Raw genomic sequence first — 19,157 nt, forward strand, 5'->3', positions numbered from 1 at the left:
ATTACTGGCCTGGGGTCTTTGCCCATGTCCGGCAGCACTGCCGCTCCTGTGGCCCCTGCCGGAGGGGGGGGAAGGCCCGGGACAGGGGGGAGATGGCTGTAAGGCCCTCGCCCCGCCCTGAGGAGCCTGTCCAGAGGGGGGCCCGGGTCAGAAGGGGGGCTCTGAACCGAGAGAGCCCGAATCACAGCCCCGCAGACGGGAACGTGGGGAGAAGGCCCCAGCCCAGGGTGCACCCCAGGGGTACTGGGGTGGGGAAAGGGCGCGGGCGGCATAAGGTTGTAGGTGGGTCCGAACTTCCCCGGGTCACTGGCTGGAGTGACCCCGCTCAGTTCAGTCTCGGAGGGGGAAGAGGTGTGAAGAAGTAGGAAGCACAGACTGTCTGTGCGGGGGAGGGGAGAGCCAGAGGTTTAGGTGAGATGCAGGAATTCAAAGGGTGAGTTGAGCCTGGCCTGGGGGAGGGGAGGTGACACCTCTGGCCAGGGGAGACAAAGGAAGGAGGCGGAGGAGAGAGGAGGGGCCGGAGAGGACTGGGAGAAGAAGGTGGGCTGGAGAAGAGAGAGGAGCAGGGAGACCGAGCTCTGATCCCCGGGGGGGGGGGGCTGTGAGGCCCCCCAAGATGGGCCTAACCGGGGAATCTGGTTATCTGTGCCTGCAAGACCTGTGTTGGACTGTGTTCCTGTCGTCTAAATAAACCTTCTGCTTTACTGGATGGCTGAGAGTCCTGGTGAATCGTAGGGAGCACGGGGGTGAAGGCCCTGGGTCCCCCACTCTCATTCCATCCCCTGGGGGTGCCCGGTACAGCCAGCCTGGGGCCATTTGTAATGCAGAGCCACTGCTGGGGGAAGCCACCCTGACTTCCCTGAGTGAAGACCCCAGGCTAGCCCCTCACTCCCGCAGCTCATTAAAGGGCCCCTCATATGTGCCATGAGGTTGCACTGGATCACAATGCACCAGTCCATGGTGGTGCAACACAAGGCCCTGGGTCTCCCTCCACGGAAGCAACAATGAGGTGTAACCATCTTGGCACTGTCATCCTGGCCATCCCCAGGTGCTGGACCCAGCACCTCCAGAGCTGAACATGGAGCTTGTGCCACGGGGCTACGATCCAGAGCCTCAAAGATGCCAGGCACACAGCCTGGCATCAAAATACCTTTGAGGATCTCGGCATAAGTCCCGCAGCTGGCACAGGCTCATCCTAGCCGCTGGGGACCTGGCACAGAGGGGGAAGTATGGCTCGCTGACCAGCCGGTTATGGTTGTAACAGGTTGCAGGGAAAATACACTGTGGGGTCAGGTTGTGGCCTGCGTGTGCCTTCGGGGCCATTCTGGGTTCCCCAGAACTCGCCCAAAGAAGACACAAGAGCCCTGTTGGGGATGCCCACAGAGCCCCAGCCCATCAGTGGTGCCTGACTCACAGGTCAGAGGTCAGATGGGCTTGGTGCTGAATGCAAGGCCAAGCTGGAGCAGAGCAGGTCAGAAAGTTTTAGTTTTTCACCACCCAAAGACGCTGTTGGGCTGAAATTGCAATTTTGTAGGAACGTGTTGAGTTCAACACCAGTCCTGATGGCAACGTTTCCAAACGATTCGAATCAAAACTTTAAAAATGTTTAATTCCTTATCAGCTTAGGTTATGTTTGTTTCCACATTGTGGAAATGAAGTGGTGCGATAACATTTGATGTTTCAGAATTGAAATACTTTTGACTGGAGCCCTGACTGTCACTCCTCTGTTCTAACCGCTAGACATCACTCTTCTCCCAGATCCAGGGATTGAACCCAGGAGTCCTGACTCAGTCCCATTTTACCTTCTGCATCATACGCTCCTCCCCAAGCGGGGGCTAGGACCCAGGAGTCTGGACACCTAGTCCCCTGCCCACCCACAGCTGGGACTAGCGCCCAATAATATTGATTCTCAGCCCCTGCTGTAACCATGAGCTCCTGCTCCCTTCCAGCTAATCTCATCCCATACTTCCTGGGCAGGGCAGCCCTTCCTTGCAGAGCCTAGCTGGCATTCTCCCTTTCTCCCTAGGTGTGCGACAGGCGAGGCCTGGCAGGAGATCCTGCTGGCCAGCAGCTACGGGAAAAAGTGTGACCCCGAGTCTGACTACGCCCCAGGGGAGGAGTACACCTGTGGCACAGGCTTCGCCTACTTCTACTTCATCAGCTTCTACATGCTCTGCGCCTTCCTGGTATGGCCCCTGATTCCGGATCCCCTGGTGTTTAGCTCCTGGTCCCTTCATTGTCCTTAACAGGAGAAGGGTGAAAGTGGAGGCCTAGGATTGTGCCAGCCAGGGACCAGCCAGAGAGCAAATGCCAAGGCTTTCTCTCATGAGCTCTCCCGTGGCACTCCTGGTCTGGGTCAGCCCCAGAGCAGTCCAGACAGGGTCTGAAGGGTTCAGAGTGTTCTGCAATGTGCAGCTGCCACCTCCCTTCCTGCGAGGCTGAGTTACAGCACGCTCCATTTGCCAGTGGCAGAAGGAAGGCTGGGAAGAAAACCACCAGTGCTGCTCCAGAACTCAGTCACCAGGAGGCGTTGTCCTCCACCCTCCAGAGCCCACCCCCTGGCAAGCCACCGGGCCACTCACAGTCATGCGGAAGGGGTTGAAATGAATGGGCTGCCATGCGGATTGAGGACAAATGTCAGCATCTGTCTTGTGGGGGCGAGGGGAGGATTCACCTGTGGTTGTCACAGGTTTTACTGGCTGGGTCTGAAATATTTCCAGGGAGCTAAGGTCTGTTCCCTGCCCGACGGTAGCTGCAGACTCTGCTGGCTTCAGGAAACCCTCTCTGCCTGGCCCCCACTCAGCCCCTGCATGAGGGGATCCATCCACTGACCCTTTTCACCCTCTTTTTTCAGCCTGGGATCCTGTGGGGCACATGGCTCCTGGGTTGGGTCTTGCTCTGGCGAGCGCGAGGCACATAAAAATGACCCTCTAGTGTGTTCTCCATGCAGTAGTTCTACTAAACAGGCTGTGAAACGCTCTCCGGCTTGGATTGGCTGCCCATTGCGTATCAATGTAAGGACCAAATTCTCCCTAATCCACACAGCAGGCCTGGTCCCTGCACGATGAGTCCCCCAGGGAGAAGACAGAGAATGTCTGAGTCAGGATATCGGGGCTGAGATCTAGCACGCAGGTTGGAGAGGAGAGTTTTGTCCAAAGTGTGTCATTTGTCAGAGGAAACCAACCAGTAGCAGTTTAGAGCACAGGGAAGATAGCGCACGGCCTGGTGCCCTGCTGTCATTTTATATAAGTCCTTCACATTTGGAGACCCCACGTCCTGCCCTCTCTGGTGCATTGTGGGACCGATGCTCAGCTGACTTCAACGGGAGCTTCTTAGCGCCAGCTGAGGATCTGGCACCATATCTGGTCCCCTTCATGTATGCTCCTCTTTTGCCAGATTATCAACCTCTTTGTCGCCGTCATCATGGACAACTTTGACTACCTCACACGGGACTGGTCCATCCTGGGTCCACACCACCTGGACGAATTCAAAAGAATCTGGGCAGAATACGACCCGGAAGCCAAGTGAGTGAGCACTGGTCTGTGGCTGGCCTGGGTCTGAGTGGCAGCCAGGGAGGCCAGCGGATTATTTCCTTAAAAGGCTGAGAGAAGTTAGCACAGCTGGAAGGTGCTGGATTGGCAGCCTGTGGGACTGAAGTCCCCTGTTTATACACAGCTCAGCCATAGCACGGGTAGCGTCAATACCAAGGACTGTGGCAGATTCTCCAGCGCTGGCAATTTTTAAATCAATCCTGTACATTTTTCAGGATGTGCACAAGTTCAAAAGGAATTATTTGGGGCAAGTTCTCTGGCCAGTATTATACAGGAACGTTGACCGGTTCTGTTCTCCGCTACCCAGAATGCACAGGTTCACAGACAGGCCCTTGGGCTTGAAGAAGAATGTCGTTTCTTCACTGCTTCAGAGAGTGATCAGGCCACCGAAACAGGGCCCAACAGGCGCACCCCCAGGTTCAGGCGCTCGCCTTGAATACATTGTTACAAAGTTACATTATTATATAATGTATAAACACTTTCCTTCCTAGCCGAGATTAGTTGACTAAGTCAGTTGTTTACCTGATCAGGTTGCTGACCAGGATGTTCACCTGATTGGACTGCTGACCCAATTGCTAAGCTGATCAGGTTGCTGGCTCATCTTTTCGCCCAGCTGTTCTCCCTCCCTGCCAGACAATGTCCCAACACCATAAATATACATGCTATATGTTACGTATCCTACAAGGAGGTCAGACTGGATGAGCACAGTGGGCTCTTTTGGCTCTAAAACCCTGCTGAGATGATCATCCGAGGTGCTAGTTATAACAGTGGCTGTTAAGAACTGGCCTGAGACACACCAACTCATTTAATGCAGGTCCCTAAACTGCCCCCAGCTGGATTCTAGACTTGGGAGCTTTCCTGTCCCCTGAAGCATCCAGTCCCCAGTGACATAATATGTCAGCACTGTAGTGTCATTCTCTAATGGCCTGCAATATGAACCCCATCGGTTCCAAAATTATCTGTCTACCGACCTACTTCTCTGCCCCCCATCTCTGCAGTGCCTGGGGGCCCTGCCTACATTAATGAGTTTACCCTTGCACCAGTCTGTGCAGCACAGAAGTGTCCATGTTGGAGATGGAGAAACTGAAGTACAGACAGATTTAAGGCCCAGATTTTTCAAGGTTTTTGGCATTGCTGCACTGAGTTTTGCAATGCCTAATTGATTTAGGAGCCTAAGGTTCATTTTCAAAAGAGATTTAGGCCTTGAAGAGCCAAAAATCCCATTGCCAGCACCTATATCCCTTTGGAAATGAGCCTTTGGCTCCTGAATCAGTTCGGTGTTGCATCACGCAGTGGAGCAACGTCTGATACCATTAAAACCTGGGCCTAAGTGACTTCCCCAAGGTCACACAGGCAGTCAGTGGCTGAGCCACAGATTGGACCCTGAGCTCCTGCCCCCCAAGCCAATTAACCCCCCACCTCCAGCCAGGGTTTGCAATTCTACCACTGGAGCAGATGGGTAAAGCACAGCTGTCTCTTGACTCCTGCAGGGGAAGAATCAAACATCTGGATGTGGTGACCCTGCTGAGACGCATCCAGCCTCCCCTGGGCTTTGGGAAGTTCTGTCCGCACCGCGTGGCTTGCAAGGTAACAACCCCTTTGCAAAGGGAAAAGGTTCCATGATTGACATGCTGGATGGCTCTATCCCAGTCCCAGCCCCCTCCCTCCAGCACACCCTGCAGCCTCTGGGTTCCTCAGCTCCCACCGAAAGGGGCTGGGGAGAAACCCAGGGTTGGTTTTGAGTATCCTCATGATCTGATATCAAGTGTTTAATGGAGAAGGAGGCTTTTCGGGGGAGCGAGACAATTTAAACGGGCGGAGGCTGACACACTTCAGGTTTCCTGAATTATAATCCCCCATGGTACAGTCAGTCCAATACAAGGCAGAGGTCCCCACCTCTGAGAACACCTCGAAGCTCTTGGTCAGACACAAACCTCAGCTAGAGATGGGTCCAAGCTGCACAGCTCAGCTCTAGTGTCCCCGTGTTCAGGTCTGGGGTTGGGGGCCAGGCCCTTCTTCAGCTTCGGTGGGTCCTGCTGTGGCTGCATGAAAGCTCTTATGGCGGGAGTCCGAACTCCTCAGCGGGGAACGTGTCCCGTCGCCCGCAGGGGGCAGCTCTCCAAAAGCCGGGGGCTGCAGAGGGAGCAGGGAGAGTGGGCGGCACTTCTTCCTGCACCTGCTCATTCTCCACAGAGCATGGGAGACATTTCTGACTCATGCCATCAAAGCGTTAACAAAAACACCCAGTTCCTGGGTCGGAGCTCAAGGCAGCTGTCAATCATGGAACCATTTTAAACCAGCTGTGGATTCTGGAGCACTGGGTGAAATGGCATGTTATCAAGAGGCCATGCGGTCTTATCCCAGAATCCTTTGGGTTGGACAGGCTCTCTAGTGGATCCTCTAGTGCACCCTGCTGCCTTTGTGGTTGGATGGATTTCACTGATCCCATCCCATCCCTGATAGAAGGATGTCTTGGTCCTGCTTTGAGCAGGGGGTGGGACTAGATGACCTCCTGAGGTCCCTTCCAACCCTGATATTCTATGATTCTATGTCTTCCCAATTCCCTCACCTTCGACATCTCCACTGGTGAGGCCACACCCGCCATACGCAGCCTTCCGAATAGCCCAACCCATCCAAGAGTTATAACCTTTAACCTGACTGTTCCCATGCAGCCTATGCCTCCGTGGTCTGTCTTTGCTGACTGGTGAGCTGTGCTCTGGAGAGCATGCTTTGCACAAGTGCCGTGCAATAGAGATGGATCTCCATTGGCATGAATATAAAGTGGACTCTCTCTAAGGGGGCTGCTGGACACAGATGGACCAGGAGGGTCTCTCTGGTTCCCTAGCTCTCAGACTGTGCTGCCATTGTCGTGGCACAGCATCTCCCTTAGGCCTGACCTGAGCGGTCCTGCAGGGGTCTGCTGCCGGCCCTGTGCATGGGAAGTATGCCCCGGCCTGGGGGTGAACGCAGTTGTTGTTTGTTGTGCAGCGCCTGGTGTGCATGAACATGCCTCTGAACAGCGATGGCACCGTCACCTTCAATGCCACTCTCTTCGCTCTGGTGCGGACAGCCCTCAAGATCAAGACGGAAGGTGAGGGATAGGCTCTGTCTGCTTTGGTGCCACGCCGTGCCAGCATAGCGCTGGCTGGTGCATCTATAGAGACTGCCTCCAGAATTCTTCCCTAGCCCCACCCATACAGGGGTCCCTCCCCAGCACCAGCGTGTGATGTGAGTAATATCGGCTACCCTGGTGCATTTCATCTGGGCACCGAGGGCCAGATCCTTTGCTGCTGCAAATCAGCATGACTTGACTTCAAAGGAGTTACGCCTGTTGGGAACTTGGCCCCTTATAATTTAGCCTCACAACACACCCATGTGAGGTAGGTGAGGGTTGTGTAGGGATCCTTTCACCCATGCACAGAATGCTGCCTTCTTCTTTGAGGAGTGTCCCTAGTGGTGCTCCACCCCGAGCAGCTTTGATTGGAGATGTTTGCTAGGAGTGCCCGTTCAGCCTGTGCATGCACTCCAGACATCCCTGGGCCCCGTACTGAGGGTATATAGAGCTGCCCGGGCAAATTGCCCTCGGTTCCTTCTCAACCACCCACTGGCCTGAGACAGAGCATCTCACTTGCCCGCTTCCGCTTTGCTCTAGCTTAGCCTCAAGTTCCTAGTTCAAGGTTTAGTTTAGTTTACTTGCCTCTCTCCTTTATTTTATAATTGTCCCTCTTCGGTTAATTTGGGGAGGGTCTGCTTAATATCCCCTTTTTCCCTCCCCCCTTCCTGCGGGGTTTGCCTTGGGGATTGTCATCAACCTGGTGTGCCGGGGATGCAAGCGCTGCCTTTCCCTCTGGGAATCGACCCCGGTCAGTGATGGACATTCCCAGTGTATCCACTGTCTGGGACACGCCCACAATTCCAGCCAGCTCCAAGATCTGCTCAGCTTTTAAAAGCAGATCTAAAAACTCCTGGGGATTCAGCTTAGGATCCCCATGATGGAGCTTGCCATCCAACCAGCCCAGGGTCCAGGCCCAGAGACCCCTGTACAGCCGCAGCCAAGTGAGCACAGTGCCCCTCAATCGCTGTACCCCGCTCACCTAGGACTTTGCGGGTAGGAACACAGAGCGCACTGCTAAAATTCCCAAGCGGAGTTCCGGCTCTCCTCCTGGACGGCCCACTTCAAACGACCCTCAGTCACCATCAAGATCGACCGTTTCAGAGACCTCATGTCCCAGGTGTCAGGAATGAGGGCCTGCAGCTGAGCCTGGGACTAGCTAGTCTCCAGGCATAGCCAGCCCAGACGGGCTGCAGCAGGACCGCCTGACTGGCTGAAGGCAACCAGCCAGTGCGCTTGTAAGCCCAGCAGCAGCAGCAGGTCACTGGCTGCTCAATGCTTTGCCCACAGCTGCAGTCACCCCAGGCGTATCTTGCTCCAGCCTTGTTCTGCCCACTCCCAGCCCTGCCCCAGCCTGATTCCTGTTTAAACCCAGTTTACTCTGGCTCTGGACTCTGACTCCTCCTTCCTGACTCCGGTTCTGCCCCTTGGCTTCGGACTAAAGCTCTGATCCTTGGTTCTGGTTCCCAGTCCCTCCTCGCTCTGGCTCCAACTAGTAGGCTGGTCCTGGAAGGGCATCGCTGAGGCTCCATCCTTCTCCAGTGTCAGGAGCTCATTGAAGACCCCGAGCTCCTCAAAGACCCACAATACCAAGCATTCCTCAGTGCCAAAGTCGTCCACCATATCATCCAAGCATGACTGCTACAGAAACGACCCTAAACGCTCTGCCTCTAAAAAGTCTGTAGCATAAACAGATTTTTCAATACCACCTCTGGTGCCTAAACATGTGACCCTGACAGCAACATTGGTAGCTCTGAGCTCAGCATCAGCACTATTGACTAGACAGATACCACGAGAACAATCAGCATCCTCGGTACTGACACTGGTCATGTCACAGCCCCATCCAGTCCAGGTTCACCCAGTACCACAGAAGTTTAGATTCTCCAAAGACTTGTTGGAGTCTGATGAGCCAGAATGGGAACCACATGGCTATCGGTACTGAAATCTGCAGGGCCTCTGAGACCCTACTTTCCTCCGGTACCCCCGGGTTGTCCTGTACCACCTGTCCCAGGTGGAGAACCATCCTCGCCTCCAACATCTGCTCCTCCTCTGGACTGTGCTGAGGACTCCACTTCAGATTCTCAGCTATCTGTGCGGGGATCCCCTATGTACCACCATAGCAGCATCTCTCCTGATACCTTGTGATGGGCTGGACTCCCTGGGATGTCACCTCGTGTGCTGGGATTTAACTAAGTCAGACCATTCTGCCAGCCTGGGCCCCCCTTTACCTGGTCTTGCTGGGCTCGGCTCCCACGCCTTTTGCAGCCCAGCACACAGGCAGGGCCACACCCACCTGCACAGAGAGACAAAGAGATCCGCTCTGGGAAGGCTCAGCTTAAGGAGCTTGCCACAGCACCCAGATGTCCACCTGCCCTTGGAGTACAGACCCGAAATTATATGAAATTCGCCTCTTCTCTCAGTGTGGAGGAGGGTGTGCACATCTTCTCCTCCCCCCGCAGTTAGAAATCACATCGACTGGGTTCTATTGTAAACCAGAAATAAATGTATTAACTAGAAGAGGTGTATTTGAAGTAGTTAAGGAGGTAGCAGACAGAACAAAGCATATCTGCCCCAAGCGTTTTCTCCAAAGTCCTGGCAATAGTAGCTGTGCAGGTGGGGAATAATCATCTTTCCTACCACAACAACTGGCTGTTCAAGCACTGGTGAGGCCTCATTTGGAGTACTGTGTCCAGTTTTGGGCCCCACACTACAAGAAGGATGTGGATAAATTGGAGAGAGTCCAGCGGAGGGCAACAAAAATGATTAGGGGGCTGGAGCACATGACTTATGAGGAGAGGCTGAGGGAACTGGGATTGTTTAGCCTGCAGAAGAGAAGAATGAGGGGGGATTTGATAGCTGCTTTCAACTACCTGAAAGGGGGTTCCAAAGAGGATGGATCTAGACTGTTCTCAGTGGTACCTGATGACAGAACAAGGAGTGATGGTCTCAAGTTGCAGAGGGGGAGGTTTAGGTTGGACATTAGGAAAAACTTTTTCACTAGTAGGGTGGTGAAGAACTGGAATGGGTTACCTAGGGAGGTAGTGGAATCTCCTTCCTTAGAGGTTTTTAAGGTCAGGCTTGACAAAGCCCTGGCTGGGATGATTTAGTTGGGTTTGGTCCTGCTTTGAGCAGGGGGTTGGACTAGATGACCTCCTGAGGTCCCTTCCAACTCTGAGATTCTAAGATTCAAATAACCCCCTGACCACAGCAAGAAATTGCCTCCAACTGCTGGGTCATATGGCAGCTTGTATTTTCATAACACAATATGCCAGGTTACATCTTGCTGCTTCCAGGGTTGGCTCAGCATAGTCTATCACCTGAAAAAACAAACAGTCTAGACAATCTGGTGTCTGGCCCTCATCACCTGCTAGACTCACTCAAGTGAAGGACCTGTCCAAAGTCCGTGCAGGAGTTCCTATCGCCCAGCCGCCTCCTACCATCACCATAACTTTGGATGCCTCACTTGTGGGATGGGGAGTGCGGCTAATGGGACACACTGTCCAAGGGAAATGGTTGTCTCAAGAGTCTCTCTTGCACATCAACCTCCTAGAATTAGGAGCAGCCAGGAATGCCTGTATCCACTTCCCTCCCTTAAGCAGGGGCCAGTCCATGAAGGTCATGACAGACAACGTACCCTGCATGTTCCACGTAAAGCTCAGGGAGGGGGAGATCCCCTTCTCTCTGTGCCAAAGCAATAAAGCTGTGAAATTGGTGTCAAGCCAGTCACATCCTCACAGCCTCTTACCTTCCGGGCATGCCGAGCACCATGGCCAATGATCTGAGCAGACATTTCTCCCACAATTACGAGTGGGAACTGGACCCTCAGATCCTCAAACAGAGATTCCTGACCTGGGGGTTTCCAGAAGCAGATATCTTTGCAATTGCCGACAACAGAAAGTGCAAGAAATTCTGCTTGAGAGGAGGACTGGGCCATCAGTCGTTGGGAGACACCTTTCTCATTCCTTGGACCTACTCTATACATCTCCTCTGACACCGTTGATTCGGAGGGCGTTGAACAAGATCAAATGAAACAAAGCCAGAGTCATTCTAGTTGCACCATCTGGGCTGAGGCAGGTCTGGTACCCTTCCATGACTCACTTCACTTCCTGTCAAGCATTGCAGCTTCCAGCCATGTCCTATGTGCTGACCCAGGACTCCAGTCGGACTTTCCATCCCAACCTGGCCATCTGTTGACTCCGAGCTTGGTTTCTCAGTTTTTCTTGGGGATAGAGGTTTCCCATTTGACAGAGATCCAACAGGTCCTATTAGAAACATCAGAAAGATCTCTACTAGAAATACCTTCAAAAATGGAACTTGTTCCCAGGGGCGGCTCCAGGCACCAGCACGCCAAGCGCGTGCCTGGGGCGGCAAGCCACGGGGGGCGCTCTGCCAGTCACTGCGCAGGCGGCAGGCAGGTTGTCTTCGGCGGCTCATCTGCGGAGGGTCTGCTGGTCCCGCGGCTTCGGCGGATCTCCCGCAGGCTGCCGCCGAATCCGCGGGACCGGGGATCTCCCGTAGGCAAGCCGCCAAAGGCAGCCTGCCTGCCGTGCTTGGGGCAGCAAAATACCTAGAGACGCCCCTGCTTGTTCTTTCTTCCCTCTCCCCTGTTTTTGGATTTAAAGTATTCAGGTCTTTCTGTGAGTTCTGTCAGAGCTCGCTTATCAGCTACAACAGCCTTCCATTCCCCTGTGCAGGGATTCATTCAGGCTTTGTTCATCCCACGACGGCACAATTAACCAAGGAATTGGTTAACCTTTTCCCGCAGAGCCTGCTCCCGTATGGGATTTGAACTGTCTCATGAAATCTCCCTTTGAGCTGCTCACTAAGTGCTCTCTGGTGCACTTACCTATGAAAGTGGCATTCTTAGAGGCAGCATTGGGGAATTAGGAGCATTGGGGAATTAACACTGGGGAATTAGGAGCATTGGCGGCTGATTTCCCGCCCCCCTTCCCTGTTTTCTTCAAGGATAAAGTTTTGTTAGGCCCGCATCCCAAGTTCATTCCTAAAATATCTTCTGATTCGCTCATTAACCAAGTTATCCACCTTCCTGTGTTTTCCCCAGAACCACACCAGTCTAGAGAGGAAGCTGCCCTCCACAGCTTGGATGTTAGAGGGGCGTTAGCTTCTATTTGGACAGAACCAAGCCATTTAGACAGTCTCCCAGACCGTTTATCTCAGTTGTGGACAGATCCAAAGGATCCACAAGCTCCCCCCAGAGACTTTCAAAGTGGGTTTCCAGTTACATTCGTGCTCGTTTCCAGGCTGCTAACGGTCAGCCCCCCTTGAGAAGACTAGCCCATTATACAGCCTGCCTCCATGGCACTCTTAAAAATACAGCCACTGCTGAAATTTGCAGAGCGACAACCGAGGCTTTGGTGCAGACTTTTCCCGAACACTGCGCCCTGGTACACGCCTCTAGGTCAGAGGCAGTTCCACAGTTCCCTCCTCCTTCAGGGGCTACTGCAGTGGAGCACCCATTGGGACACTCAGAGTTGGCACTCAGGGTGGGGGCAAGCGTGCAGAGACCCCCCTGGACGCCTCTCTGCCTAGGAGCTAGAGGGACTTGCCAGTTGCTGTTGGGAGTGGCGCAGAGCCAGGGCAGATAGGGAGCCTGCCTTAGCCCTGCTGTGCTGCCAGACTTTTAGCAGCCTAAAATCTCTCGGATTGACATCAGTAGCCTCTGGGAAATCGAGCCCGATTCCAGGAGACTCCCGGCGAATCTGGGAGGGCTGGCAACCCTAGATGGAAGCTGGGAAGGCCGTCAGGGTCAGCACTTGTAAAAAGCTGCCCTTGCATTTTTAATGGCCATAAATGGCCAAGGCAACAGTTTCGTATCTCAAAAACCAATAGCCTAATCCACATGGTGACCCTAACAGCCCTCTCTTAGGGCACTGACTACTTCCCATGTTACCAAAACTGTTTCCAGTAGCATCCAGGTGTGCTGGCAAAGTCTTCCATCCACAGCCAGGTGAGACTGTTCCCTGTTTAGCATGTTAAAGCCCAAGCTCACAGCCCAAGATAGCCGTCACAGCATGCTGAGTGAGCCCCCTCCCTAGGCTCACCCCTCCCATTTTTCTAGGATTGTCCCAATTTCAACAAGGCCAGGGTGTGTCATCCCATCCTGCTGCCTCCCACTCTTCAGGCACGTGCCAGGATAAAACCACAAAGTCAGGATAACATGAGACAGTGTTTTTTTTCTGAATGAACCTAACACAGTGGTGGGAACACAGACGCAGCTGCGAGCGGAACCCTGAGTGCTCTAGAAAACACGGATGGGTCTTCGCGTGGGTGACCGCTGACAGGATGGATTTCACCCACTGCGTCTTGGCTTTCCCTTTAGCCATTGGCTGTGAACAAAAGGATCGGTGGTTTGTTTCCCCACAGGTAACTTTGAGCAGGCCAATGAGGAGCTGAGGGCCATTATCAAGAAGATCTGGAAGAGAACTAGCATGAAACTCTTGGACCAGGTCATTCCACCAATTGGAGGTGCGTCTTCCCATGGGTGGTCTGTTTGCCATGCTCCCTGGCTTATTTCTCCCTGGCACCCTCTGCCTCCCCGCCCCCCCGCCTGCTGCCCACACCGCTCGGATGGGGGCTGGTATAGCCGCTGGGCAGGGTTAATGGCCTCACTTGGCTTTCTCCCCTCTAGAGGATGAGGTGACCGTGGGCAAGTTCTATGCGACCTTCCTCATCCAGGAGCACTTTAGGAAGTTCATGAAGCGCCAGGAGGAGTATTATGGGTATCGGCCCAAAAAGAACACCATTGCTATCCAGGTCAGTGCAAACAGGTCTGGGGATCCCAGCCGCTCCTCTTGCCTGGATAAAGGAGCCAGCTTGTCCCTCCTGCACAAGGGCAGGGCAGGCCTCAGGAGGCAGAATTGCCTAGTGGATAGAGCACTGGCATGGGACTCAGGAGACCCGGGCTCGGCCACCAGCGCTGCTGGGCAAGTCATTTCCCCTCTCTGTGCCTCAGTTTCCCCAGATGTAAAATTGGGATAGGGACACTGACCTCTGTGGTAAAGCACATTGAGATCTCCTTGTGAAAAGTGCTACACAGGAGCTAGGTGGTGGTGTTGTTATATGCCAGGCAAGGTGGGAAGCAGGCCTAAGTATTTGAAGGTGTCGGTATGAGGCTGGCAGAGGAATTCTCAAGGGTGGCTGGAGAGGAAGCACTGGGACGGAGCTGAACAAAGGGAAATGGAGACAGGGGAATGGTCTGTGGGTGGAAGTGGTCTAAGTGTCCCTTACAACACTGGAAATGGGGCTGCACAAAGGGTACGTTGCATGGGAGAGCCCGTGGATGACCCCGAACAGGTCTCAATGTGTAAGTGAGGGGACCCCATGTTAAGAGGAACAGTCCTGAAGCGGAGGAGGCTGGCCCGGCCTAAGGGAGCGCTTGGAGGTTGCCTGCTCAGGGCCTGGCAGTTGGTCTCTGCTGCACACAGCTTGTACTGGGGCCTTGACTGAGCTCTGGGCTTTCAAGTGCTTCCCATGATGGAATCTCAGAGTTGGTGCCCCCGCATCACCCTTCGTGCAGCCCTGCTACTTCCACGACAGCCCAGGCTCAGTCTCTACAGGCAGCAAGCTCTAGAGGAGTAAGCACAGTGGTGAGCAGCAGGACTCCTGGGTTCTTTCCCCGCTCTGCCACTGACTCATGTAGCCATGGGCAAGTCACTTCTCTCCTGTCTGCCTTGGTTTCTCCACCCATGAAATGGGGACAAAGAGGCAGGGACAAGGGGAAGGTCTGAGGCTCGTGTCACTCCCTGCCCCCTTCTGGCTGATGGAACAAACAGCTCCACGCAAGAGTTTCAAACTGGAGTCCAGTCTCCCTGCGTCAGAGGTCCTGGGGGGCATGTCCCGAGCACAGAGGACTCCTCCCCTGGGGAGATGGGGGCATTTCTCTCGTCCAAACTGGAATGCAGCCATGTCTCAGGGTTCCCATGGCCTCCCTCCGAAGTGTAGGATCATCTGTCCCTGGGTGTCAAATCCAATTCCAACATGTGCAAGGTGAGATGTGCCAGCCCCCATGGCCCTGCGAGAGGGGCAGAGATGCCTTTGCCCTAGAGAGACACCCCCCCATCCCATGGCTTGGCCCGTTTACCCTCCTCCAGCCCCCTTGTGTGAAGTCCCCCTTTCCTCCACACCCAGTGCACAGAGCTAGCGCCGTGGGAGAGGCTGCTGAACCAGCAGGCACCAGAGCGCCCCCTTTGGGAAGTAGGCAGGGCAGCCTGGGCTCGGTGAAGGCAGTTGCGGGGCCAGGGCTGAGGGTTCGGGGAAGGAAGCTGGAGCTGCCAGGCCACTGGGCTTTGCTGAGTCTCCCTCTCCCCTTGCCCGGTGAGGAAAAGCTCGCCCTGCCACCAGCAGCCCCGTGAGTGACCTCCCCATTTCTGTCTTTCCCACCAGGCCGGCCTGAGAAGCATTGAAGAGGAAGCCGCGCCCGAGATCCACCGAGCGATCTCTGGAGACTTGACCGCCGAGGAGGAGCTGGAGAGGGCCATGATGGAGGCAGCGATTGAGGAAGGGATATACAGGGTGAGCACAGTGGGAGGTACCACCATCTAACCCCACACTTACCAGCCCCACCGTCTGTGTCCCATGTGGAGCCTAGCACACTGAGAGGTGACTGCTGCAGACAGGATAGGGACCAGACAGCAGGTGCCAGGGGTGAGTGATGATGCCCGAGATCATAGTCATATTGTCATGGCCGCTTGGTGCCAAACGCTTGGGCAGGACCCAGCTCTGTGTGAGCACGTGAGCCGGCTAGGGGGCACAAAGCCACCAGCACGGGAGATGCCACAGTCTGTGGAGATGGGCCTGATCACAGAGGAGAGTGTCAGTCACAGAAAACCACATCACCGACTGGTTAAGTGGGTCCTGGGTCACCGTCTCCTCTGTTCCCAGGCGTTAGGTCAGGGGTGGGCAAAGTTTTTGGCCTCAGGGCCACATCTGGGTATAGAATTGTATGGCAGGCCCTGAATGCTCATGAAATTGGGGTTGGGATGTGGGACGAGGTGAGGGCTCTGGTTGGGGGTACAGGCTCTGGGGTGGGGCCAGAAATGAGGAGTTCAGGGTGTGGGAGGGGGCTCCGGGCTGGGTCAGGGGGGTGGGGTGCAGGAGGGTTGAGAGCTCTGGCTGGGAGTGCGGGCTCTGGGGTGGGGCTGGGAATGAGGGGTTTGGGGTGTAGGAGGGTGCTCTGGGCTGGGACCGAGGGTTCAGAGCGTGGAAGAGGTATCAGGGCTGGGGCAGGGGGTTGGGGCATGGAGGGAGGGCTTAGAGGTGCAGGCTTCAGGCGGCACTTACCTCAAGCGGCTCCCAGAAGCAGCGGCATGTCCCCTCTCCGGCTCCTATGTGGAGGTGCGACCAGCCCCATCTGCAAGCGCCACCCCTGCAGCTCCCATTGGCCGTGGTTCCTGACCAATGGGAGCTGCAGGGGCGGTGCTTGGGGCAGAGGCAGCATGCAAAACAGAGTCCCCTGGCTGCCCCTATGTATAGGCCGCGCGGAGCAGCCCCTGACCCTGATCCCTGTCTGGAGCGGGGCAAGCCCCAGACCCCGCTCCCCAGCGGGAACTTGAGGGCCGGATTAAAGCAGCTGGTGGGCCAGATCCGGCCTCCAGGCTGTAGTTTGCCCACCCCTGTGTTAGGTGGAGCTGCGGGCTGGTGACCTGAGCTCAGGGATCTCTGGGTTCTAATCCCAGCACTGGTGTTATCTCCCTGGCTGTCCCTTCCCCTCCCCTGTACAATGGGGATAATGATAATGACCCGCCCCCCAGACCGCAGAGTGGGATATTAACGTGATGGAAGAGTGCTCGTTCCTGGGATGGACTGGCTAGTGCGTATTGGCACCTCTGCCAGGAGCACAACTATGTGTCACAGGCCCAACACTGCTGACAGAAATTCCCTCTGAGCTCACTATGCTGGGAGCTTCCAATTGGCTGTGTTGTAATGATAACCATGGCAACCCAGGTCGCCAGCAGTCTGTGACAGTGTCCTGCCCAGTCTCACTTCTCAGGGAATCCCTCGCATTCAGAGCTGCCTGTGAGTATGGGAGGGTTTATCTGGTAGGAGAGGCAGTGCTGCCTAGTGGATGGGCTGGGACTGGGCTGCAACTCAGGAGACCTGGGTTCTATTCCCAGCTCTGCCATAGACCTGCTGGGTGACCTAAGGCAAGTCACTTCCCTGCTCTGTGCCTCAGTTTCCCCCCTGTGAAGTGAGGAGCTGAGCCCCCTATTTATAAAGCGCTTTGAGAACAGCTCTGTAAGAACTGGGACTGTTATTACTGCTGCCCTGCTGTGCATGATCTTAAATTCAGCCACCATAACAGGCCTTTGCTGGCTCGCCATGTGTCCAAACCCATCCGGACCGTTGGGCAGAGAAGCCTCGAGAAGCGCCACTGTCAAGACCTGCTCTCACCTCTTCCCTCTTGGTTCCAGAGGACGGGTGGCTTGTTCGGTCACGTTGATTCCTTCCTGGAGCGGAACAGCCCCCTGCAGCCCCATGTGACCAGCCAGAGACCCCTGCAGTTCACCGAAGTGGGGAGCGAAGACTTGGACTCTCCTGTCTTCCTCGATGACTTCCCCCCAGACAGGAACACCAACGCCAACAACAGCAACACAGCCGCACGGTAATGCTCGGCGCTCGGAGACAGCCCCCCAGGGCGCGTGGCAGAGGGGGCCACAAGGGAATGTGGTGTCTGTATAAACGGCACAGTCTCCATAACGAGGAACCCGACTGTGCGGCTGCTGTGACTTGGGGAGCAGGGGGAAGCTCGGTGCTCGGGGACTGTGAGCGTGTGTGCCCGGGTGCAGCTGTGGGTGCTTGTGCGTGCGTGCACATGTGAGTGTGCACCCGTGCATATGTTTACTCTTGTGTAGGTTGGGCCAGACACGGGCCACCTCACTCCCCTTTAACCATGGGAGGGTGCAGTTTCTGCCTTCGTCTCAGGCAAAAACAGATGCCTGCATTGCCCAGGTCTCGTTTACAGAGCATGGCACACGCCTCCCCATGGACAGGCAGTGTCACCCCTTCACCAGTGGTTCTCAACCTGCATGTTCGGCCCACAAAGTGTTACCTGGGCCACAGGCTAAGAACCACAGGGCCCCCCATCTAGCCCCCCCACAAACCCCTATGCTCAGTGCACCCCATCCACAGACCCCTCCACAGAGTGGGGGCAGAAGCAGAGAACTGGATGTGGGGTGTGGGGCAGGGACCCCAACCTGGATGCTGCTGTGTGGGGACCCCTAACCCTGACCCCTCTCTGTGTGGGAACCCCGAGCCACCCCCCACTGTGCAGGGCTGGGGGGCAGCCAGGACCCTGACTCCAGACCCTGCCAGGACCCCACTGTACAGGGCCCAGTGGCAGCCGTCTGCCTGGACCCTGCCACGCGGCAGCTGGTTGCCTGGACCCAGAACCCACTGCATGGCAGGGCAGGCGGCAGCCGGCTGCCTGGTCCCAGGGCCCGCCTTGCGGCCTCTATCACACAGCTGAGCGGGCCACGGGTACTAATTGCCATTTGTACTAATTGGGCTGCATGTAGTCCGCAGGCCACGGGTTGAGAACCACTGTTCTACACTGTGCTTCCCAAAGGGCACACGCAGGGTTAAGGAGAATACAGCACCTCTTAAAAAAGTGGGAGCACAGTGCCTTTGAAATCGGCTATCTCAGTACAGTCGGTGCAGATCCTGTTTACACCAGCTGTCAGACTAATCCCAGCAACAGGCACGGTGTAGCTGCCAGGCTGTTTTACCCCAGAGGAAGATCTGGCCCCAGATTATTGGTGGGGCACTTTAGGGTCTCCAACAGAGCAGAGACCGATTTAGAGCAGCAGTGAGCAGAGCTGCTCTGACACCAGAGGGAGGGGAGGGGAGGGGCTCAGCGCCACTGTGAATCGGGCCGTGTGATTTCAGGCACCCAGGCTAAAGCTCTGGTCACTGAGACTAGTTCTGTGAGCAGATGTTTTTTGTTTTTTTTATAATGGAGAGATACCTGTCTCCTAGAACTGGAAGGGACCCCAAAGAGTCATCAAGTCCAGCCCCCTGCCTTCACTAGCAGGACCAAGAACTAATTTTGCCCCAGATCCCTAAGTGGCCCCCTCAAGAATTGAACTCATAACCCTGGCTGTAGCAAGCCAATGCTCAAACCACCGAGCTATCCCTCCCCCAGCTTTTGTGAAGATGTGCAGCTTTTGTGAAGCCCTGGACAGCTGTAGGTGCAATGAATGGCGCCTGCTGGCAGACTGCCCCTCCAGGGCTGCTCTGTGACTGTTATCCATATGGACACTGCAAGGACCTAGGGCTGGCCCCAGCGCTGGCATAAGCAGTGTGACTCCTTTGGCCTGAGCCCATCTGTGCCCATCTGTACGTGGCTTTCGGTTTCCCAAACCCTTCTTCACTCCCTCTGGCCCTAGCGGTGATGTTATGTTGTTAGACAGCTCCAGAGAGTGCAGAAAAGACACAGCCACCGCCCAGAGCTCTTGTAATTGAAGCATGACATGACC

The 19,157-nt window shown here is 55.3% G+C and overlaps 1 protein-coding gene across 3 annotated transcripts in view; it reads left to right on the forward strand.

The window, feature by feature from the left end:
* The window catches only part of CACNA1S (calcium voltage-gated channel subunit alpha1 S), a 111,034-nt gene that overhangs the window by 81,132 nt on the left and 10,745 nt on the right, over positions 1-19,157 (forward strand). For all 3 annotated transcript variants that reach the window (XM_039535021.1, XM_039535018.1, XM_039535020.1), the window contains 8 exons: positions 2,027-2,186; positions 3,397-3,524; positions 5,042-5,138; positions 6,540-6,642; positions 13,048-13,149; positions 13,313-13,437; positions 15,067-15,195; positions 17,094-17,284. In XM_039535021.1, the coding sequence (XP_039390955.1) occupies positions 2,027-2,186; positions 3,397-3,524; positions 5,042-5,138; positions 6,540-6,642; positions 13,048-13,149; positions 13,313-13,437; positions 15,067-15,195; positions 17,094-17,284 (1,035 nt within the window). The remainder of the gene's footprint in view (positions 1-2,026; positions 2,187-3,396; positions 3,525-5,041; positions 5,139-6,539; positions 6,643-13,047; positions 13,150-13,312; positions 13,438-15,066; positions 15,196-17,093; positions 17,285-19,157) is intronic.

The sequence above is a fragment of the Mauremys reevesii genome, linkage group 4 (genome assembly GCF_016161935.1).
Source record: "Mauremys reevesii isolate NIE-2019 linkage group 4, ASM1616193v1, whole genome shotgun sequence".
Taxonomy (NCBI): domain Eukaryota; kingdom Metazoa; phylum Chordata; order Testudines; family Geoemydidae; genus Mauremys; species Mauremys reevesii.